Here is a 24239-nt window from a genome sequence, read left to right as displayed (position 1 = left end):
CTGGACATTTTATCTGCTGAGCTCAAAATTTTAGGAATGTTCTAGATGTTCATCTAGAACAAAAAAAATGCCTCCTTGAAATATTTTCACCCGAGCTGTCAAACCTCATCCACAGCAGAGCCCACAGTGAAGTGTGTCTCTGAGGAGTCATTCTCTGGACTTGGCTCTGGACTGCGGGTTCCCCTCCCCCAGATCTTCCACCCTTCCATGCTTCCGCCAGCTTGGACCCCTCAGGGTTCTTTCCATCTCTGCACCGTCAGCCCGCACCCCGATTCCCCACCCACCCCCAACTCCCTCCTTCAGCTTCCCTCTTGCCTAATTCCAGGCCTCGGACCCTACAGGAGCCGCACCGACCCTGTCCACGGATGCTCCAAACCCCCACGCCTCCCGTGGCCTCCGTCCTTCTCAGTGATCCCTCCCGCCACAGAGGAAGCACAGGGCTAGCCATGGACTCCAGACAGCGCTCTTTCTCCGGCAGGTCCACCAGAGGCCATGTGGGACAACGCCAGGCAGGGGAGGGTGAGGGCCCCTGCAGCAGACATGGTATGAAGGCCGCCACAAAAGTGGGACAGCTCACGAGGAGTGTAGCACCAGTTGATTCCCCGGGCCCTGGTTCAGGGGAACTTAGGGAATGGGCCACAGGGCTGTGAATGGGGCCTGGGGCTGGGGTCTCCGTGAGACTGCCCCCTCCCTTAAAAAGAACCCAATGGCGGGGCCACTCTACCCTTGGATCGACAGACCCATGCCCCCCCAATAGCCTGGTGGCCCTGAAATTCCTGGCTCAACACTGGTCGATGTAGGAGAAGCCAAGTCTGTCCCTTGTTTCGGGGCAGACTGTGGCCTACACAGTTGTCTCATACTCCAGCAGCTCCTGGGAGGTCCCCACGCTCCGGTACTGCAACCGGGGCGTGGCAGGAGAGGAGTATTCCAAGGCCAGAATGGTCTTCCGGAGCCTGCGGTCAATAAAATGAGCATCCCAAGCTGGGTACTTCTTACGAGGCAAGTCAATCCGAATGACAGGCCCCTCTGTCCGCAAGGGGCGGGCCACTGGTGTGGGAGGCAAGCCAGGCCGCACCTGGAAGACAGGTGGTGTGGGGGTCCCTGCTCGCTCACCCCCCACTGCGGCCCCATCTCGCTCGGCGCCTGTAGTCCTTGGCAGGGACCTTGGGGGACTTGTGACAGCATCGGCTGGTGGGCCACAGGTCCCCGGGGCCTCAGGGCAGATGCAGCCAGGTGTGTGGGGACCCAGCATGGGCCCATTGGGGTGCAGGAGACAGTAGTAGACACACATGAAGAAGATGCCCAGTGCAAAGCTGGAGGCCACCACGCAGACCAGGATGAGCGAGTGGAAGTCCGTTGAGAAGTTGCGGCTGGAGTACCAGAAGCCCGTGAGCGCAGCGTTCTCCAGCAGGACGATGCAGTAGTAGAGGGTCATGCGGCGTCGGCTGCGGCCCTCCTTGACGTTGAACCAGCAGAAGATGTAGATGATGCCCACCACCATGTTGTAGATGATTTCCTCCCACTTGGACATGCAGAAGTCCGTCTCCCCCTGGATGACCCAGAAGGTCATGACGCACCAGTGAGCCACAATGAAGATGCCAAAGTAGAGCTTGTAGACGCTGGCGAAGAGGGCGAAGGCCAGGCTGCGGGCTGCGATGGTGAACAAGTGCCACAGTACCTGGGCCACGGCGCCCTTGTAGGATAGGGGCCGCTTGTCGTCCCTTGAGTCTCGCAGCACCTTCTGGTAGGAAGCCAGCGTCCAGGCCAGGGACACGAGGGAGGCAGAGGTGGAGAGGGCTGTGGAGACAGGGCGGGGATGGGATGGGCTGGGTTAGGGTGGGTCTGGGTTGGGGTCCGGGAGAAGGGGAGGGTCTGGGTCAGGAGCTGGCTTCTGAGGGGGTGTAAGGGAAGCAGCGTGAGGTCTCTGGGTCTGTAGAAGGTCCTCACCTCATGAGCGATGACCATGACAAGGTGAGGTGGAGCGAGAGTGGCTGGGGCGGGTGCTTCTGCGGCTTGGGAGAATAAGGGGTGTGGAAATTGGGCCATTTTGATATCCACGAGGGTCAAGTATGGGGCTATTAGGATTCAGGGGTCTTAGTGAGAGGTGGGAAATTAGGGTCAGGACTCTGGGAGTGGAGGAGGAGGTGAAGAGGGGGTCATGATTAGGGCATGGGGGAGCCAGGAGGGGGCGTTAGAAGATCTGGAGCACCAGGCTGAGCCTAGGTGTGGAGGGACACCTAGGACTCAGCAGAGCTGAGGGGTGAAGACAAGATCCCAGGCGAGGCTCTTATGCTGGACAAGGGATCCCCAGGGGGTCTGAGTTGTGGTGACAGGGTAGTTTGGGCAGCGTCTGGATGGGGACAGCACCAGGTACCCCAGAGAGACAGGGATTGTAGTTTTCTTTGATGTTGACGGGGCTGGCCTGGATATTCTGGAAGGGGCAAGGTGGGGGTGAACAGGGCCTGTAAAAGGACAAGAAGGGGACCAGGTCTAAGCCTTGGAGGTGTCCCCAGGACTTCCAGTGAGGGGGCAGATGGTCAGGCTCTTTGGAAACTAATGGCAATTGGGTCATCTCTGGGGTAGAGGTGTCTTCTGCAGATGCAGGCCGGGATGGAAGCAATTTCGGAAGGAGGGGGCATTCAGTGCATCTGAGGTGTGTTGAGGAGGGGAAGGGCAGACGTGGGGTCTGGTCTGCCCTGGTGATGGGGAAGGGGGGGGAAGGAGGGTGTCCAGGGGACCTGAGGGGTGGTGAGGATGGACGGGCCAGGTCAAGGGGGACGGGGGTGTCTTGAGAGGGTGCTTGGGGCGTGATGGGAACACAGGGCGGGCCTCCCTGAAGCTGCGGCCTGGGACGGGGCGGGGCTCACCGGGCAGCAGGTCAGGCTCGTGGCCGCGGTGCACCAGCAGGCTGAGCTGCAGCACCAGCTGCGGCGCGCTGCGCAGGAAGGTCTCCAGTAGGCGCAGCATGCTCACGTCGGCACTCTCGAACAGCATCCGCCAGTAGAAGTGGCGCCGCAGCCGCTCCCCACGCCAGCGGCTCTGCAGCCCCAAGTACAGGGCGCGCAGGTACCTGCGGGAGGAGGCAGCGTTCAGCTCCCCCAGCTCTTCTGTCTCTGGCTCTCCCCGGCCCGAGGGGGCCTGCAAGAGCAGGGGCGAGTCCCCACTACGCCGGCCTGCTCCCTCTGCTGCAAAACGGGGGTGGGGTGGGAGGAAGCATCACCTGGGGCGGGCGCTGCGGTTGGAGAGTACCAAAGGAGGAAAGCAGCTTCAGGTACCCGCACAAAGGAAGCCTTAGCACAGGGTCATCACCGCCATTGTGCGGGCTGCTTTCCTTCTTTCTTGTGGTACTTGGGATCGAACCCAGGGACACTTTACCACCGAGTTCATCTTCAGCCCTTTCTTTTTTCTTTTTTAGTCAGGGTTTCGCTAACTTGCTGAGGTTGGCCTCGAACTTGCAAGCCTCCTGCCTCAGCCTCCTTAGTAGCTTGGATTACAGGAATGTGCCACCATGCCTGGTCCTGCTTTCTTTGAAGGACTACTGACACCTGAGAGTGCCCTTAGCTTATAACAACCCTATCATCATCCCCATTTTATAGATGAGGAAACCAGGACCCAGAGAGGCATATCATTTGTCCAAGGTCACATAGCTAGGAAGCAGTGGAGCCAGGATTCAAACCCAGGCATCACCTTAACCATTAGATGGCACTGCTTCTTACAGGACACCATAGAGTTCTGCCCACAGGGTTCCTTCAGGTACAGCCTCTGGTGCCAGCCCCCAGTTCTGCTGCAGCAGCTTCTGACCTGCTCCTGAGCCACCTCTGAGGGCCCAGTCCCCACATCAGGGCACAGGGAAGTTGCTCACTCCCTCTTGGCATTTGAGACTTTGCTGCCTCCTCTCATGCCACTTTCCCTTACACACTTAGTGGCTTGGATTCCTCTGCAAGGCCACAAAATCCAGGGCTCTCCATGCTCTCCCTCACCGCTGAGCTTTTGACTTCCTGTTCCCTCTGCCTGTTCCCCTGCTGTGCCCCTCCCCTGCCCCAAACCTTGATAAGTCTTGCCTTTCTTCCAAAGTTCAGCTTTTAGACACAACTTCTTGCAAGAAGCTTCTGTTGACCACCCTCCCCCTGGGAAGATGCCTCTCCTGCTCTCCTGTCTGCCCCGTGGCGCACGCGTATCCCTCAGACTGTGAGTTCCACGAGACTGATCAGGTCGACTTGCTCACTGCTGCAGCCTCGGTTCTTAGTACACACTAGGCACTCAGTCTGTGTGAGTTGAGTGAATGCACACAGGCCCACCTACAAGTTTGTTGAGTTGAATAGAATTCTGGTAATCCGGGAGCGGGTAGGAAAGGAACGCCAAGTCCTGGGTTCAATTCCTGATTTTAATTTACCTGGTGATCTTGAGCAAGACCCTCTCTGAGCCCTAGTTCAAGAATTGTAGGATTAATTAAATGACTGAGAAGCCACTTTGCACACCGTAAAGTGCAGTATCCAGTAAGATGAATGAGGCCTGTCCACACAGCTCCCTGGGTCTGATTTCCCCTTTCTTGCTCCGCAGCTCCACTCCTGCTGTCGTGACCACAGACCTCCCCCTTTCCTAGCCCCACAAGCTCTTTGATTCATGGGGCAGGCAGGCTTCTGCTGAAACCATGGAGGGATACTCCAAAAGTGCACTCCCCAAGAAACTGGCAGGGGATCCCAACACGGAGCCTGTTGCCTGGATCTGAAATCGAAGAACCAGGGATGTGGAAAGTCTATTCCCAGATAGATGTGCTGTCATTTCAGCATGTTGTTTGGGGACCAGGGAACTAACTGTATTCCTGGTGTGCTGTGGGATCAGCTTATAGCCAGTTTCCTCAAACATTTTACCAGCTGTGCAGCCTTCTCTGGGCCTCAGTTTCTCCATCCGTTGAGAGGGACACACTTGATGGCTCTGGGGATCCTTTCAGAGCTAGTGTTCTTGGGTCCAGACTCCCCCCACGACACGTGGCCAGGAATATCTAGTTTAGGGCCCACATCCCCATCCCTGATCTTCTTGGCACCCATGGGCAGTGCAGACACACCCTCCATATGACAGTACAGGCCTGGCAATGGAGGAGGAAGGGGCTGTTCCCTCAGCGGCTGCTTGAAAAATGCAAAGGCGCCTCCGTATGAGTCTCTTTCGTGCTAGGATTCCTTCAGCTGCTTCCAGCCCTGTGCAAGACACCCACTGCCTCCTACTGCCCTACCTCCTGGAGCAGAGCCTCCAGCTTCAGAGCAGCTCCCAGGCTGGACTGTGTTTCTTCTGATGAGTGGAAATTCGTCTCCCTGTAGCCTGTTCTCTGGGCCCCTGCCTATCCTCATGTAAGGATCCTTGCAGCCAGAGCCGTTCCTTGACAAGCAAGCACACTCTGACCACCTGCTCTGTCCTTACCTGTTGCACGCCCCTGGGAAGGAGACACAGTAGGAGGTGGAACAGATGTTACAAGATGCTTTGGAACCCAGACAAGAGATGGATACCTTTGCCTGGGGGAGGAAGTCAGGTAATACTTCCTGGAGGAAGAAAGATTTGATCTCAATTTTAAGGCATGGATTGGCATTGAAGGCACCCAAGAGGTGGAAGGACATTCCAGATGGCAGAAGCAGATGCACAGAGGTTTGAAGGCCCCTAGCCCTGTGAGGGAATGGTCAGTTTGGGGCTGGGCCTGGACAGGAGGGTTTTTATGGATAGGAGCTTAAAAAGATTAGAATTGTGAAGAGCATCAAATTCTAGACTGGAGAAGTAGGAGAGTGTGTGCTCAGTGTGCAGAAGGCACCACACACACACACACACACACACACACACACACACACACCAATCTGGACTGGAGACTTCATGTTTTCTTCTGAATCTGAATTCCATCCCAGAATCAGAGGTGACGTGGCCAGCTCAGTAGCTCAAAGCTTGCTCTGAAGCTGGCTGGCTGGAGGGAAGCCAGGAGGGGCTGGGTTTTGGTTCAGGCCTGCAGCAGGCACCAAGATGAAGCAGTAGACACAGGAGGGCAGAGAGCAGACCTGAAGGTGACCAAAGGTGGGGAGCCTGGGGAGAAACCAAGATGGCCCCGGGGCTTCTATGGGACCCTAACAGAGGCCATCTTTCCCAGCCTCCACACCTTCCCTTCCTCCCGATCCCGTATCTATAGCTCTAGCTCTGAACAGGAAGGGGAGACCAGCTGGTCCAATGCGAAGGGGCCTGGGGAGTTGGGGGAGGGCGACACCCTGGAAGTGTCTCTCAGGCTGGAAGACCATCTGTTTCCGGGCCTGGGTCAGCATGAGGGAAGCCCGGCCCCTGGCCAGCACCCATCACTACCTGACAGGCGGCCTGCCCACCTCCCCGCCCACTCCTGCCCTCTCCTCTGCCAGCTCCCAGCAAACTGCAGACAAAGGGCTCCCCCAGCCCAGGGTGGCTGTGAAAGGAACAGGGAGCCGGAGCAAGGCGACCCGGGAACGGGGGTCAGCAGGGAGCACGAAGACCATGCTGCAGCCTGGGGAGGAAAGGCCTGGGCTCTGCCTTGCTCTGCCCCTTTTTTGGCAACAGGGCCAAACTGGCTGTTCGCTCCAGCCGGCACTAGGTACTCGCTGCCAAGGACCTGCGAGATGTTCATGGGCCTAGGAAAATGTTTGAGGCCTGAAAAAAAAAATTGGCTCCAAAACACAGGGAAAAACTGCAGAATCAAAATTAATAAATGTTTAATTAAATGTCTGCAAAACAGAACATGATGTCAGCCAGTCAACTGCAATTTGGCTTTTATCTGGTTATATATAATTTACATCTGATGTTTGATGTGGCTGCATTTTAATATGCTTGATAGATGAGGAGCCCTCAAAGGCCTTAAAACAATCCTGCCCAGGACATGCAACCTAATTTCTCTGGCCTCAGTTTCCCCTTCTCTAGAACAGAGTTGGCACTTGCCACCCTACCTGTGTCACGGTCACTGGCAATATGCTGGGCTCATAGGTTTGCATCCCAGCCCTGCCCTGGACCTGCTGTGTGGCCCTGGACGGACTCTCTGCTTCTCTGAGCCTTATTTCCCTCCCTGTTGTAAGCGTTACATTATGTGATGGATTTGAAAACGATTCAGGCTGCAGCGGGAGGTGCACGTGGTTGGGGAGAGGGGAGCATCGGCTGGGTGGAGGCCTCTGGCGCTGCCTATCTACCGACGACCTCTCTTGACACCTCCTCCAGGAAGCCTACACTCTCCCACATCACACTTCGCTTGAAAGGGAGTTGAAAGAAGTCAGTATCACCATAAATGGGACTAAACTACCCACAGACGAGGACACTCCATCTCCAGGCAAGGAATCCAGCCTTGGGGGGAGGGGAGTACATTTTCTTTTCTCCAAAATCCTGGGTCTGCTCATCTTTCTAATGCCACCAGCTGGTGCAGGCGATTGTCATCTCTTGCTGGACGCCACATCAGCCTTCTCCGTAGGCTCCCTGCATCCACCCCGTCCCCCTCCGGTCCACTCTCCACATGGCAAACAGCGGGATATTTTTAAAAGCTGTCAGATCATGTCATTCCCCTTCACAAAACCTTCCAAGGGCTCCTATCTCACTCAAACCCGCGCTTCTCCCCTGGGCCTGCAGGCTCTAGACCATCTGCCCTGCCTGTTTCTCGCTGTATCTCCAACCCCTGTCCCATTTGCCCCCCACTCCGGGTGCCCTGGAGGTTTCTTGAATCTAGCCACACTCCTTTCTGACCCAGGACCTTTGCACTTGCTGCTCATTGGGCCTGGGCACCCCTTCCCCCATGCCTCTGGGGCTGACTCCTCATCAGCTCACAGGTCACCTTCTTAGCGGGACTTCCCAGGCCACCCGTCGCACCATGGTACTGCCACCCTCGCCAATCACCCTAGTCTATCACAGCCCACTCTCTTATTTTCTTCTCAATATTATGAAATAGGTTTATTTATCTATTTATTTATTTAGACATTTATTTTCTATTCTGGTCTATCACTGGGGCTCCATGAGGGCAAGGGGCTTGCCTACCTTGGTCTTCACTGTGTCCCCGGCATTGGCGCCTGTAACAGGCCCTTCGTACGCATTTGCTGAATGGATGAATACGTGTGAGAGTGACCCTGGAAGGCCCTGGGACTTCTCTACCTGAATCCACACACGGTGAGGATACCCCGCAGGCTCTTCTGGTCCTCCCTGATTCGTTTTTGTCCTTCCTCCTCTGGGAAGCCTTCCCTGATGCCTTCCATTCTGTCAGGCCTCTCTTCTCCCAACGGTTCTCACGCTTAGGTGGCCTGAGCCCCCAGGAGCCAGTGCCCTCAATCTAATGGGGACTTTATAGAGGAAGAAATAGGCACTCAGAAGTCTACTTTGGGTTTAATTTGCTAACTCCCAGTCTGGTACTAAGGGAAGCATGTTCTAGAAGGAATTGGAGAAGCTGATCAGTGTGTACGATTGGGGTTGGGGAAAACGTCATGGAGAGGAGAGAAGCCAGCACTTAGGACACGAAATCCCTCTGCTCAGGGATCCAGAGTGTCCCTTCTGGACCCTGTGGCCTCCATAAGCAAGCAGCAGGGCCAAGAACTGGATGGGAGCTCACTCCATTTGCTCCAGGCCCAGTTGCCTCTTGTGATCCAGGAACCTCTGCATCCCTCAGAGTTTGAGGGATCCACTCTGACAGAGGAAGGGTGAAGGACAAGGGGGCCTCATGTTCCTGAGAAGCCAGGAAGCTTCTGGGTTCAGCCTCCGGGCGGCCCTGTCTCTCTCCTGTTTTTGAGTCACCCTGAGTCTCTGGCACTAGGCGTGGTTTCGGACCCAGGCCTTAATTCTTCATTCAGTCAAATCTGGTCCCAGCTTGGGCCTCTGATCCTGGGTCGTTGTCTGTCTGTGGTTCAGATCTGCTGCCACGTCTGTCCTTGAGTGCAGGGCCAGCGTCTTTACCCATCCCTGCATCATTGTGAGGCAATCATTTCTGTCAGTCTCATACTGAGTCCCTGGGTCAGTCTACCTGCCTGTCCCTTAGACTGTGGCTCACATTGTCTCTTGGTTCTCAGTCCATCTGTTAGTCTGACCCTGGGATCCTGAGTCAGCCTGTCTGTCTGTCCCTTAGAGGCTGAGAGGGTCTGTCTGTCCCTGGGAACACTGGCTCTGCTTTTTTGGTCTGTCTTCCTGTCCATCTTGTATCTGGGGTCTGCTTATGAGTCTGTCTGTCTGTCTCCGTCTTTCGGTCCCTCGACTGCGTGGTCCATCTGCTGGCTTGCTGCTCAGCTCGTGGCTCAGTATAACTGCCAGTTTTCCAGCCGTCTTCCCCTGCCTGCTCATCCTCTCCCTGACTCTGGGTCCTTCTCTGTCTGTCTGTGTCTCTCACATCCTCAGCTCCTCCATCTGTCAGTCTCGGTGTTTCTGAGTGTGTGTTCTCGCCCCTCCCCACTCCCCCTCACAGCTCTGGGCCAAAAACAGCAGCTTCCAGCGGCTCCCCCGCTCCACTCCATCCAGGAACCAGCCTCCAGGCTGGCAGGCAAGTTCTGTGGTCTCCAAGGTGGGCTAGGCCCTGAAGACCCCTGAAGGCCGAACAGGCTGGGGTTGGGAGGGAGTCACACCCATCACTACTGCAGGGGACAGTGTTCAGGGTTAATTATAATGATAATAACTCACATTTATTAAATGCCAACTACATATTAGCATGTCCATTCATCACCACAAAGCTTTGAGGTAGAGAGTGCTATTACCCTCATTTTACAGATGAGGAAACTGAGACCCAGGAAAGGACTTGTCTAAAGTCACACAAAAAGTTAGCGCCAGGACTCAGGTCCAGCTCTCCATGGTCCCTTGAGTCTGAGAAGGGACAGGAAGGTCAGCAAGCCTCATCCCCATTCCATCTCCCTGTCGCCCCAGCTGCCCATCACAGCTGCTTCAGTCACACGGAGGGCGTGCAGCAGGGCTGCCTGGGAGTGTCCCAGTTGGACATATGGACCTAAAAGCTTCTCTTGGGATTCTGTGGGCTTCGAGAAAGCTGAGGGGAGAAAGACAATGGTAACGAAGGGGTCAGGAGACCAGGTGGTTCTGGGGAGGTCCGGCCCCACTGTGGGCCAGTTAGTAACAGATTCTTGCCTCCCCAAGGAGCCCTCCTCAGGCCCCCTCTCCACCCGTCCCCAGCTGACAACACGAAGGCCCACTGCCCCGAACCCCAGTGCTTCTCTGCCCCAGTGTCACCACTCTGGCCTGAGCCAGCCCAGCCGCAGCTGGCCTGGTCCCTGGCTTCCATCCATGGCTCTCAGAGCTCGTCCTCCACAGTGGCCCAAGGGGCCTCCTAAACTCCCGGGTCAGGGCAGGCTGCTCCCCACTACTCGAGGATAAAATCCTCCCATGACTCTGAGGCCCAGCATGGCCCTGCCTTTGTCCCCTCGAGGACCTCATCGCTCTCTGGCTCTGCTGGACTTGGGCTTCCTGAACCCACAGGGTGTAGCCCAGCCTCAGGGCCCCGCCTGGGAAGGTCTCAGTGCAGCCCAGCAAGCCCACTCAGTCACTGGGCTCAGTGCACCTCCTCAGAGAGGCTTCCCCGACCCTCCACCCTTGCAAAGCACTTCCGCCCCGCTGGCCAATTTCTGTCTTGTTACCCTGTTTCCTGAATCACCCAGGTCACAATCCAAAAATGACTTAATTTACTTGCTTGCATGTTTACCGTTTGTCCTTCCCCATGAGGCTGTGAGCTCCATGAGAGCAGGGACAAGGCTACCTTGTTCTCTGCTGTCCCTCGCGCCTGCCACATCCTGAAAGCTCATGCATGCTCATTTCCTGAGTGAGTAAATGAATGAGGAGAGTGCTGTGCCTTAGAGGCTCTGCTTTACTGCTCCTGAGGACGGTGGCCAAGCACAGAGCAGGGGACCCATGCCGGGGGCAGGGAACCTGGGCTGGGATCCTGGCTCCTTCACTTACCGTCTGTGCAGCCTTGGGCCAGTTGCTTCCCTTCTCTGAACCTGTCACCTCAATGTCCACCTCAAAGGGAAGACCAGAAAGGGGCAGTATGTGTCAAACACCCAGCCCAGGGCTGGGCCCTGATCAGGGGAGGTTGAAAGAGTTGTTTGAAGCAGAGGCCCCCCATTTCTGGTGGGGCTGAGACCCACTCCCAGACTGACTGTCCCTCGTACTCATTGAATCTGTCCCCAGGAGACGGAGTCAAAGAAGACCCTGTGAGATAAGTTCATGGGGCAGGTCTTCTTTGGGGGTCTGTATGTCCCCCACCACCAGAAAATCTCCATTCATTCAATACTTTCTACATGTGCTTTGCTAGAAATCCTCCCTGTAGTCCTGGGAGGTTTGTGAATAAGATTCCCATTTTCCAGATGAGAAAACATGAGTCTCAGGAAAGGAAAGTTTCATCGGACACTTTCTGGAGCCGAGACTGAACCCAGGGCTTCGCACATGCTAAGCACGTACTCTGTCATTGAGCTGTGCCCCCCAGCCCCATTCAACATTTATTTTCCAAGTGCTTTTGAGGACCTGCTGTGTGCCAGGGACCATGAAGGACATAGTGGGAAGCAAGACGGACTGTTGGGAACTCAGTCTAATGGTGGGCAGGCTGGATGTTAATCAAATCATCATGTAAATACACAACAGCAAACACGTTCTCAGGCTCCCGACATGCCCCCAGCAAGTTTCCAGGCTCCAGCTCTGAGACGCCCATGCTAGTGGGAAGGGCCTGGCGGTCAGGGGAGGCTTTCTGGAGGAGGCGAGCCACGGACTGAAGCAGGCACATCTAAGCAGATGCAGTGGGAGGAAAGGGAGTTTCTGGCAGAGAAACCACATGAGCAAAGGACCTGAGGTGGGTAGGCAGGGCAGAGGTGGTCAGAATGGCTGTAGCTCCAAGAGGGAGGGGAGACGGCCAGAGATGAGGCGCTTCCAATCCCAAGATAAGGTGTCCTATCCCATGACACATGGAAGTGTCAAACAGTGCATTTTAAAGGGAACAGACTGAGGGGGACGGGAGCGGAAGACTGGAGAGCAGTTAAAGGATGGCCCCGAGCTGCTTAGCAGGCCTTTGGATAAGTGACGTGCACGGGTCAAACAACCAGAAAGCATGAGGTTGCATCTCGAGGGTGACTGAGTGATTCCTGTGTCACCACAGGTGAAGCTGAGCCAGGCTGCAGGGACCCAGACCAGTTTGTGGGTTCTCAGGGAAACCCTGGCCACCTCACCTGCAGGATGGCCCAGGCGGCTCTTGCAGGGATGGCCCTGAGACCCCCCTTCCCCATGAGCTCACCCCTCAATTGTGAGCACTCCAGCAAGGATGTAAAAAATAGGACCTTCCTGGGGTTGGCAGGGAAATGAATCATAAATGTCAGTAAAGAATGTGACTCCACACGTTTGCCTCCCGTTCCATGTGGTGTTGGGAGCTAGGCTGTCTCCCTCCCCCTTAGCGGCCCCCTACAGAGTCACTGCACCTTTTTTCTTGCTGGGCTGAAGCCAAGCACTTCCCAGCCACTAATTTTAGGCTCTGGCTGAAAAGTTGAGGCCCTCTCCCATCCTACATGCCTCATCAGCTTCCAGCCAGTGTCCCTCTGTTGCCGGGCAGAGAAGCAGCCAACTGCTCTCAAGCCAAGCATTTGGGACCAGGTTTTGACCTCTCATTCCTCACTGTATGAGTATAGCCAGCTTTCCTCTCCTCTCTGGGCCTCAGTCTCCCCCTCTGTGAAATGGACTGGTGAAATGGGTTCAGAGCAGAGACTAAAACTCAGGACCCCCTATTCTAAAATCCCAAGGCTCTTTGTCCCCTCTTTCTCTTTTCTTGACATTCTTGTGTGGAGTTGGGATGTCATGAACTGTATTCCAGTCTCCTGATGGCATCCAAAGACACCTGGAAATCACATCTGCGAGAAAGCATCACTTCTACTTGTCTCTGGGCTAACTGTGGGATTGCAGATGGAGGAGCCAGGGCCTCAAACACCAGTGCCAGGGGCCAAGGTGACTGCATTACTTGGGACTTTGGGGAAACACAGAGGGGTGCCTGGTGTAAAGGACAGCCCCCTGCTCCTCTGGGAGAAGGTGGAGATTCAATGATTAGAGTTTTGAATATTTTTTAAATCAATTTTTGAAGAATAGCTGCAAATTAGGATATTTATGCAAGAAGAAAGGTTCAACTTAGAAATGTTGGCAACTAATTAAAGGAATACCATGTGAATTTTAAAAAAAATTATTATTCCTTTTTATATGTATGATAGCACTATTACATATTTTAGATGTTTTTCAAAAGTCTGTCTTTTTGGAACTGTACTGAAATATTTATGGATGCAATGGTATGTCTGAGATTTGCTTCAAAATAATATGAAAGGGAAGGAGATGGGGTGGGCTCTAGAGCTATGTGCTCCAACATTGTACCTGTATGGGCCGTACTTCCAGATAGAGTTAATTTACATTTAAATTCATTAAAATTAAATATAATAAAAAATTTGGTTCCTCAGTCACACTAGCCTCATTCCCAGTACTCAAGAGCCATGTGTGGCTAGAGGCTATGTATTAGACAGTACATTCATGTCACCACAGAGTCCTACTGAACGGTGCTGCCCTGCATAAAACAAGCTTGGCCAGGAGTTAATATTGTTAAGCGAGATGATGGTACATAGGGGACCATTAGCCTACTCTCTCTACTTTTGTATATGTTTGGATTTTTCTGTAATAAAAATTTTCATTAAAGCCAGGCATTCTGGGCACAGTGGCACATGCCTGTAATCTCAGAGACTCTGGAGGCTGAGGCAGGAGGATCACAAGTTTGAGGCCAGCCTCAGCAACTTAGGGAGGCACTGAGCAACTTAGTAAGACCTTGCCTCAAAATAAAAAGGGCTACGGATATAGTTGAATGGTGGAGTTCCTAGGTTCAATTCCCAGCACTGAAAAAATTTTTTCTTTATAAAGTACACCAAACAAACAAACAAACAAAACAACAACAATACTGTGCAGGCCAAACACACATATTATCAGGTTGGATTCACCCAAGTGCCACCAATTTGCAGACTGAGGCCTGGAGGCTAATGATGGGACCTCACATCATAAAACCACCAAATTGGAGTCAAACTATAAGGGGCTTTAGAGATCATCTAGTGTGTCCTCCAAGGTTAAGCAGAAGTCCCTGTTACCACACCCCTGCCGAAGCTGACCACCTCCACCTGCACACCTCTGCTGGCATGGAGTGCACCTCTCTGCAGAAGCCCACTCTGTCTCCAGTTGGCCTGGTTGAAAGGGTGCTCTTCCTTTCATTCAAAAGATTCTGCCTCTCTTTAACCTTGGGTCATCATATGTCCACATACTCTCTCTGAAGCCAAAGAGCAAGCCTCTTCCCCAACAGGGGTTAATGAGTGGGGGTTATTGAGAGTTAGGGTCTTTAGTGTCCCTCTCCTCCTCTCTCTTGATACTGAGCAAGGAGGGTGGGCTGTTGCTTGGCAACATTGAATGTTTTCTGGGCATTTACCTCGTGACAAGCCCTGAGAATTCACATTAACCTCAAGAGGTGGATACAGCACCATCCCCATTTCCCAGAGGAGTCGGGAGCTCTGTCTGGTGAAGCAACTTGCCCGGATCACACAGCTAGGAAGTCGTGGTGTCTCCATCTGCACCAGGGTCCAGCGCTCTCAGCTTCTCTGCTTTCCTGTCCCTGTCCTCAGAAATCTCAACCACAATTCTCAAGTCGCCAACTAGACTTTACGGACAGAGTCACTGAACCTCTGGTAGTGAAATGACTTGCTCAAGGTGCTGATCTCAAAGGTTTGCACCAACATTTATTAAGCACCTACTGCACATGAGTAATTTTACTTCTTTCATCCTTAGCCAATCATGCCTGTATCCTCCTGGGAACCCAACCCAGAGTTGTTCCTATTACATCTTCTGCACTGTCCTTAGCCTTAACCCACCGACAGTTTGGAAGGCCTTGGTGCAGGCTAATGGGCCTCAGTGCTGTATCCATAACTGCAGAAGGCTCCCACACTGCCCTGGCACCTGCCAATCAACCCCAAACCCCAAGGCTGCTCAATGGCTTTCACATTCCAATGACCTGCTCTGGGCCTCACGAGAGCTAGCTGTGTGCAAGGCTGGGCAACAGAGGCTCTGCTCTGGGCCAATTACCACAAGAGACAGAAGGAGGGACAAGGCCTCGATTCCTCAGGGGCCTGTGATTGGTGGGAGAACCAGCCTGGTGGGCAGACAGTCACAACAGAGTGTGAGCAGAGCTGTGGAGTGAAGAGGAATGAGTAGTGGCACCTGGGGAGTCTGAGCAGAAGAACCCAGGCTGCCAACGGGGGTACTTTATATATTAGAAATAAAATGTTTAAATAGTTTTCTGATTTTTTTCTTCTGCTTCTCCAAAGAAAAACATGCTTGATTATTTGTAAAAACACACTTAATAGCAGAAGGTAGGTAGGACTGCCTACTGGTTATATGTATGGGCTTGGTAACAAGGTTTCATAAACCAGGTTCTCTTGCTTACTTACTGGGAGGCCATTCCTTTCTGTGCCTCAGTTTACAAATCTGTAAAATGGGCCAATAATGTTGACATTAATTGAGCGCTGCTATGTGCTGAGTACTGTGCAAAACATGTTCCCTATATTAATTCAATAAGCCTGTGCAATGGCCTTCCACACAGAGACTATTATCCTCATTTCACAAATTAGGACACTAAGGCCCAGAGAGATTAAGTGACTTGCCCAGGATCACAAAGCTCATAAGTGGCAGAACCAAAGTTTTGGCTCTACTGTTCTTATTCTTCATCTCCATACTTCCTATTTGGCCAGAATGTGGTAAAGATGAGTGACCCAAGTCTTAATAAATAGCTATAATTTTTAGGATTATCTGACCTTTTAAAAAATAGATGAATGTATTCATGTGTTCCTTGATTAATTAAAAACCAAAAGTAACATCTTCAAGCAATGCAAGAAATATCTAATTAGTAAGTGGAAATCTTAACCCCACCTTCCACCCCAAGAGGTAATGAGCGGAGAGGGGTCTTTCTTTAAGTCTTTCTGTACTGCCAGAGGTTTCAAAAAGAATGTTTAGCTCTTCCATAAACAAACAGATCTGCCAAGCAATTCCCATTTCAGATTATAAAAACAATGACTTTTGCTGGTCAAGGAAGTGGAAAAACCGGGCCTTGTGGGGCAGAGGCTTCTTGGAAGAGGTGGCAATTGAACTTGACCTTGAGGGATGTGCAGAAATTTGCTAGATGAGGGAAAGGATGTTGCCAGAGAAGGCAGCCCCTAAGCAGGGAGAAATGTGCGGCTTGCTTTTGAAAGGGGGAGCGGTAGATCATGGTGAGGCTGGAGCAGGAGGAGATGAAGGGGCGAGGACAAGGGCCTTGGTGCCAGGCCTTGGTGCCTAGGGCAGGGGGATCTGGGCTGGCCTGGGACTCCAGAATGGGAGGACCAGAGCCAAGCTTGAGAACCATCACTGGGGCTTCAAGCAGGGTGGGGGGGGCGTGATGGGGGTGGGGAGAAAGATAACCTGAGACTGATCGAACTTCCCATGGGAGGAATTTGGACACCCTAACAAAGGCAGGGTGGTGAACGGAGAGGCCAGGGCAGATCCCAAATAGCTTCCCTCCCTTCCCTAGAGAACTTCGCCCCAGCTGTCAGGGTTCAAAGCCATTTCCTGGCAGTCCTCCCTCCTCCCACTCCCTAGGGCTTCTCCTGTGTGGTCTTTATAGATCAAACAGGGGACTCTGGGCCCAACTGCCGCCACAGTGTCTGTTAGGAGCAGCTCTAATGGCCTGTTGCAGCTGATGGGCAAGGGAGGAGGGCCGGTGGGGGTGCAGTGTGTCCCAGGAGGTGGGCTGTGAGGCCCCAGCTGGAACCCTGGCAGGGAGGAACCTACTGGAGGGTCACTACCACAAGTTCAAGGGTTGTAAACATGTTTCAGCTGCAATGCTGATTATTGAAAGCAAAATTGTAGACATGTAGCCAACATATCAAGAAAGACAAAGTCAGAGACACCTGGGTTGGAATGATGGCGAGAGGACAGTGACACACCGTTTGAAAACCACAATGGAAACCAAGCCCTGACAGTTTTAAACATAATAATACAACTAACAAAGGACATTTCTGTGTCCTAGGCACTGTGCTAAAAACTCCACATGCACTATTTAATTTGCTACTCCTCAAGCCACATGAGATAGGTATGATTACTAGAATGGCCACTTTGCAGAGGAGGAAATCAAGGCACAGCTGAATTCTGCCCAAAGTCACAGGAAGTGGCAGATGCGGGACACAGATGATTCTAGAGAGCAGGTTTTGATCTGCTTCAGCTCAGCTCGAAGCAGATCACTGGCCCTGCCGCCCCGACTTGCAGCAGCCTCCAGCCTCTCTCACCGAGATCTTCCCAGCAGCCTCCTTGTGGGTCTCCAGGCTTACCCTGGCCTCCCTCCAGTCTAGTCTCCATTCAGTCTCCAGAGTGCCCACTGCAAAGCGCAGGTTAAGACCCTGCTTCTCCTCCCGACAAATTCTCCCAGCTCCTTCTTTCGTGGCTTTTGGGGCCCTAAGTGATCAGGACCATCAGGACTAAGTGTCAGGGTGTCCTGCACGCACCCCTCCCTCTGCTACTGCCGCTTGGCCTTCTCCTCACCCCCCTGCTCCCCTTTGCCTGCGACACCCTTCCTAAGACCTCCGCATGACTCCTGCTCACCTTGCTCCACCCTCTGCCCATATGTCACCTCCTCAGAGAGGCCTGCCCCGAAGTTCAAAGAGCCACACCCTCCTCTAGGAATCTCCTGTGAGGTTTCATTTTCTTCCAGAGCATTTAGCCCATGGGGGATGAAAACCCATTATAGTTTACACTATACATACATAACATAGGTTATATTTTGCTTATTGATGTCCCCATGAGACTATGGAGCTCTAAGAGGCAGACTTAGTCCTGTCCACCACTCTATTCTCAGTGCTTAGAACAGTGACTGGTATAGCAAATCTCCATAAGTAGCTGCTGAATGAATAACTTCAGATTAAATGAATGGCCACCATGTCACTATGGCCTCCGGGTCTTATTCAGTGAATAAACCTTTGCTCTACAAGCAGAAAAGCCCAGGCTGATGACACACAGCCATCGTGGCCAAGGGATTTTGAACACTTAATAATAGGACCCACCCCTTGCTAAACCCTTGTACACATTATTTCATTAAACCCAAAATGACCCAAGAGGTGGGTGGGTCCAATTATGGTCCCTGTTTTAGGAGGGATGAGAAATTAAGTGGCTTGTTAAGGTCACACATAGGAAGTAGGAGGGTCAGGATTTGAGTCAAGAATATTTAAATCCAGGGTCCGTGCTCTTAACATTCTATAAGAATACAGCTTCCCAGAGGGGAGACCCAGAGACCAGCGTTCACACCCAGGTGGCTAACTCATCTCAGATCCTCTCTGGAGCGCAGGGCTTGTTAGCAAGCAGAGGGAGCAAGTGCTGCACCTAGACAAGGAGAGGTGTTAGAGGGAGGCCTCCAAAGCCTAATGCCTCCCCCACGTCCCCATTTTGAGGTGCCCGGATCCTGAGAGCCTGGGAGGAATCCCATGCCAGGCCGTCTCACACTAATTGGCTTAGCAAACCATGCTTATCTGGGCAAAGCTGGGGCCCATGAGTTCAAGATTAGGGAAAGCAGGATTCATGGCTTACTGCTCTGCTGCCCACAGGGTCAGAGGAGACAGGGTTAGGACCTTAATTGGCTTAACAGCACTCAGTGGCTTAACAGCTCAGAGGGTTGATAGAGGGGCGGGGTGGGGGGAGATGAAGACAGGCTGGTGTCCAGACCGCAGCCAGAGAGGATCTGGCTGCAAAGATCTGCTTGCTCTTCTCTCCAGAATTCAATCTGTCGCTGCATAGAGACATTGCTCTGGATCCCCAACATAACCAGTGTGTGATGCCGGGCTGATAATCCCGCAAGGCTGGGCAGGCCCCTCACTTTTTCCCACTTACTCAGCAGGTGACCTTGGGCAAGTTTCTTGACTTCTCTGAGCCTAACTTCCTTATCCAATAAATAGGTGTTATCGGTAGCCCTCAGAGGGAAGGTGTCAGGGTGAGATGAGATCGCATGCCTGGGCCTCTTCACATGCTGGGACACAGTGGGTGTGTTCAGCACACAGGCAGGTGTGCAGTATCTGTGAGTTCTCTCATTCTGTGTTTAAAATACTAATTACATCTGTATGAAAGGAACTTATCAATTGTAAAGAACTTGCCTGAGGTTACAAAAAAAGTCAGGTCCACAAACATGTTTCCTTTGGTTCATACTATTTTTAAAAATCTTAATTAGTAGTTGAAAATTGAGAGAGTTCACATGAAAACCCCAATTTCCCATTTCTCTTGAGAAATCAAGACTCGACAACTCTGGGGCCATGATTCCTCTCAGCACTGCCAGGGTAGCAGGGTGGGTGCTTCCTCTTGTCTAGGATACTTCTATCCCATAATACCCCCTGTCTGACCCTCCATGTGCCTTATGTCTGTGTTACCTGCCTAGCCTCCCAAAACACTGGGCTTTTGATTCAGCATTGTATAAGGCTGAAGAATTGAAAAATATCTTTAAGATGAAATTTATTTTATTCAGAATCGGGGGCAGGGGATTAGGAGGTGAGCGACAGGCCAGCCTCTCAGGTTTGACTCTGCAGGGCTCAGATACACACCTCTCTTCTCGTTGCCCCTGTTCCTGCCACTCAGCACATCTGTGAGAACATCTCACATAGTAAGCAAACACGTTGTGCCAACATTGCTTAATTTCTAGGAAAGCCAGACCCAATGATTTCTCTATGCCTTCTCCAGATTTCCCCCCTCTTTAGCCAGGTTCTTGGACATTTCAGAATCCCAAGCTTCTAGAAAAGGGTCTGGAAACTTTAGCTCTGACCATAGACCCAGACTCAGAATTCTAGCTTGGCTAACATAACCTTATATGTAGATTTTTCAGTTCCAGTAGCCATTTCTATGAAATCTCTCCTAAGTGACTGCAGAATCTGAATTCAAAGAGAACAGTCAGTTGTGGGTAATTCCTTTCCAGCTCTACAGACCTCAGCCCCACTTCTCTCTTTAAGTGATCTCTGTTCTGTGCAGGGAATGAAGCACCAGCAGGTCACAAACTCATTTCAGAACCCCTCTGGAGTGAAGCGCTTACTAGGAGGCAGAGGGAACAGTGCTGTAGCCTAGACATAGAGGGTTTGCGAGGGAGAGCCCCCAAATCTAATGACGACCTTAAGCTGTTCTGAGCAAGTCACTGCCCAGCACCATGCTAGGGTATTATGGGGACCAGAAAGGCACATCCCACCTCTTAGAGTCATCAAATCTAATCTTCTCACTTCAAACACAGGGAAACTGAGGCCCAGAGATGGGAAAAGCCTGGCCCAAGGTCACTTACAAACCAAGATGAAGATGTAAGTCTCCTGAAAGTACCTCCTCTGGGCCAGCATTTTCCCCATAATATACGGTGCTTCCTCATCCTCACTTCATGGTTCCACTCCCTCTCTCTCTTTTCACATTCTTATCTCAGTATAACAGAAGTCTGACTTTCTATCACCCTGGAATCTTGGAATCTCAGTCTCATAATTCTTTGAGCACGGGGGACATTTTAGTGGCAGAATTACATGGTGGATAAATTGAACTTGGGCTTGGAAGGCAGAGAATTTTGAATCCCAGCTCTTCCAACCCCTTGCTGTGTGACCTTGGGCGAGGATGCCCCCTCTCTTAGCCTCCACTCCCTCATCTGTCAAATAAAAATTATTAACCACAGGACAGGATTATTAGGAGGGACACAGGAGATAAAGCAGGTAAGAAGGCAATGCATAGTCTTGGCACAAAATGAGTGCTTAATAAAATAATTGTTATAGAACTGTAAGTTAGGGATCTTGTGCCTAAATGAACGCTCTCATGCCTAAGAGAAATGGCCCAGGTATAATCAAAGGAAAGAGTGGACAGGCTAGAGTACGTATATCCTGTCTAAATTCTTACAGGCCTGACACTGCTACAGTCAGTCTTTTTTTTTTTTCCCAAGAGAAGCTAGACGCTGGGTTTTAAAAATACTATACGAGCTACACAAAACACTTCCGTAGGCCAGATTCCACCCCATAGCCATTAGATTGCTATCCCTGCAAAGTCATCTCATCCAAACTCTCTCGCTTAAGAGATGGTGGAAATAGTGGTAATAGCTCTTTTATCTCAGAAACCATGGAGCTCAGTGAACCCTTAGCCATTTCCAGTCACTCCCCTGAGAACCCCTGCCTGTGGTCATTTTTTCCCTATTTGAAGGAAACTCAGTCTATACTCAAGAAGGAAGAGACCTATTCACTTCCTGTGAGTGGATTCTGAATGGGGAGGAGGGTAGCCAGGGAGTCGTGGGGCAGCTGGCCCACTTTAGGTTGAAGGGAAAGGGGGATGAAGCTTTGGCTACCAAGAATAGGAAGTTACCATTTCAGAATCTAAAAATAACTTTCACCATCTGTCCACTCGGGCACAGAATGATAAATGCAGATTAGTTCCTGGATGTAGACATGAATATTTTTATGTGTCAAGCTAATAATAATAACACCACCTTGTGTGGATAGTGCTCCACCCCTTTCCCCCCTCCACGGCAAGCTAAATGCAATATATACATTATCTTGGCAGGCATAGAAGGGGAAACCAAGGCAGAGAAAGAATTGGCAAGGCAACAAGGGTGACACAGCAAGTGAGCAGCTGGGACATACCCTGGGAGTCCTGTTTCCAACCCTCAACCCAGAACTGAATCTTCTGAGTTAGGCAAAATGCATTAACATGTAGCAGAATAAATATAACAACAGCAAGAATCTCCCTTTATATTTCTAGAGTGACTTTTCTTATGCTTCCCCCACATCTGTTAGAATCAGGATAATCCATTACAGTCCAAAAATATGTTCCAGTCTTCAGGATCCTCACATAGACCTTATCTCACTTGACCATCCCAACAGGTTTAAAAAAAAAAAAAAAAAGGCAAGGTAAGCTATTGAAATGAACAGGCAGGATTCTCCCTTGTTTCACAGATGAGGAAACTGAGGCTTAGAGGGAGGAGGAGGTTTGCCTATGATCACATAGTGTGTAAATTCATTTTGTCACTGCATGGTAGAGCCCAAAGTACTAGAGCAGTTCGAATTCAAGAGGAGCCCTAGGTTTAGAATTCCCCTCTCTCCAATTAACTCAGCACAGCAGGCACCCTCAGTCCTGGCAGAGAAAGAAGCCTGTAAGTGAGCAGCTTGCACAAAGCCTCAGTTTTGCCTTACTGTCCTAGGATTAAAGGGCAGCCAGTGACCATTTAATGTCAGATGCAAGATTCCAAATCCTGTTGGCCCGTTTGGAGGTGGAGGGCACTGAGGGAGTCCTTAGGAAGCAGAAGGAGGCAGAAAGCTTCCTCACTGGGTCCAGCACACCCTTTCCCAAAAAGCCCAAGAAGTTTAGGCGGGATAGTCATTTAGCTGCCTCAAATCCTGTCTCTCCTGAGAGGTTGGGAAGGGGCTACATTTCCAAATTGAGCTTCTTTGAGAACAAGGAAGGATTTCCGAGATTTTTCCTAAGTCTGGGCTCAGCACTCTGACAGAGAGCAGGGGCCAGGGATGAAGGGGGCCCTGTGGCCCTGTTCCAAGACTCAGTATCCTCAGGAACCCCAGTTCTTCTCACTCACACACCCCTGAGGATCTCTTTCTCTCCCTTCTTGCCCCATCCCCTCCTCTTGCAATGGGCAGATCAGAGTGGATGACTCTGGGGTTGGACAAGGTTGGGGGGCAGAGGTCAGGAGAAGCTGACTGAGAAGAAATGGGAGCTGCAATAGGGTGGGGCGGGGCAGAGGTCAGGACAAGGAGGAGACCTGGAAAGGTTGGAGCAGAGCTGGGCGGCAGGCAGCTCCATGTCCCCCCACTCCTCAGACTTAGCTCCCTCCACCTGCTCTTGTCCTACCTCCAGACCTGGCCGAGCTGCAGGAGGTGGACGAGGGTCTGCAGCAGCCAGACGCAGAGGCGGCAGCAGCGGCGGCGGTAGGCGCTGGCCGAGGAGGGCGCGGGCCGGGGGCTCAGCTCAGGGCTGCCTTCCTTGGTCCTGAAGGCAACGGCGCTGTCCTTGGTGCTGATGGCGGCTCCGCCGGTGCCGCTGTCCTTGGTGCTGGCGGCAGGTCCCGGGGCCCCCGCGGGCTCCGAGTAGTCGTAGACGAACCAGCGGAAACTGAGCAGCTGCACGACTAGCGAGGGCAGGAGCACGAACAACAACGTGAGGCCGAAGTAGGTGCGCTGACCCTGCAGGTAGTAGGAGGCCGCCAGCCACAGGTCCGTGGCGCCGTCGGAGAAGAACACGAGCAGCGCGCACAGCACCCAGCAGCAGTCCCGCAGCTCGTAGCGCGGCCCCGGGCCTCCCGCCCCGACCACCCCGGGGCTCCCGGCCACAGCCGCCGCCTCCCCGCGCCCGCCCGCACTGCCGCGGGCTCCTCCGGCTGCCCCCTCCGGCCCCGGGCCGGCCGCGGCCACCGCTCCATCCGACTTCGCGGCCATGTTGGCGGAGCAGGAGGCGGGGAGCGACTTCCGGGCGGCGGAGGGGGTGGGGTGCGGAGCCGGGAGGACCCTGTGCGGGCGGCTCCCGCCTCCTCCTCTTCCTCCTCCTCCTCTTCTTCCTCCTCCTCCTCCCTCTACTTCAATTATTCATTCTTCTTGGCGCCGCACCTCCCCTCCCCCACCCCGCCCGGGCTGTGACCGGATGGGGACAGCCCCCTGGGAAGGGACACGGAGCCAGGAGGGGAGAGCATCCCAGGTCACCCTTCCTCTGACTCCTAGGAGGCGTGGGGCCCCAACCGCATGCTTCTCCTCACCTCCCCCTGGACTCCACTTCCTTCTTTATTGGCCGCCTCCCCATCCTCTCCTCTTCCTTTTATCTCCTGGGTCTGCAGGGGTTTGGGGGTCAGGGTCTTGGAACGGAGGGGCTGGGAGACCAGCTGCTTGGGCGCCCCGCCCCCCATAACCTTTTAGCAATCACTCCATGCTAACGAGCCACTTCCTAGTTTCCTGAGTGTTCACTTATTGTTCCATCCTTTCCTTTGATCTTGAGAGGTCCCTTTTCTTATTGTCTTCCTTTTGAAGCTGAGAAAACTGCAGCTCTGAGAGTTACTGTCTCTTCTTCACTCTCCTTTTCCCTCCCTCAGGGACTGCTTTCATATGGCCGCAGCCCTAATAGAGGAGGAGGAGGGAAGAGGGCAACACGCAGAGGGAAAGGCGTGGGAGGGGACACCAGGGGAAGGACAGAGAGAGTGCTGGAGGCCCCCGGATTGGAGGGCA

The 24239-nt window shown here is 52.7% G+C and overlaps 1 protein-coding gene across 1 annotated transcript; it reads right to left on the bottom strand.

Annotated features, from left to right (window-relative positions):
- Positions 1-444: 444 nt before the first annotated feature.
- XKR7 (XK related 7) lies at positions 445-23462 on the bottom strand (the record flags this gene model as incomplete). Its single annotated transcript, XM_079125602.1, has 3 exons — positions 445-1797; positions 2868-3070; positions 22879-23462. The coding sequence occupies 3 exons, from the start codon at positions 23460-23462 to the stop codon at positions 842-844; spliced, it is 1743 nt and encodes a 580-aa protein (XP_078981728.1). The 3' UTR covers positions 445-841.
- Positions 23463-24239: the final 777 nt, after the last annotated feature.

The sequence above is a fragment of the Sciurus vulgaris genome (genome assembly GCF_902686455.1).
Source record: "Sciurus vulgaris genome assembly, chromosome: 2".
NCBI classification, from domain to species: domain Eukaryota; kingdom Metazoa; phylum Chordata; class Mammalia; order Rodentia; family Sciuridae; genus Sciurus; species Sciurus vulgaris.
Note: the sequence above shows the minus strand (reverse complement) of the source record. Positions and strands in the feature narration are given on the sequence as shown.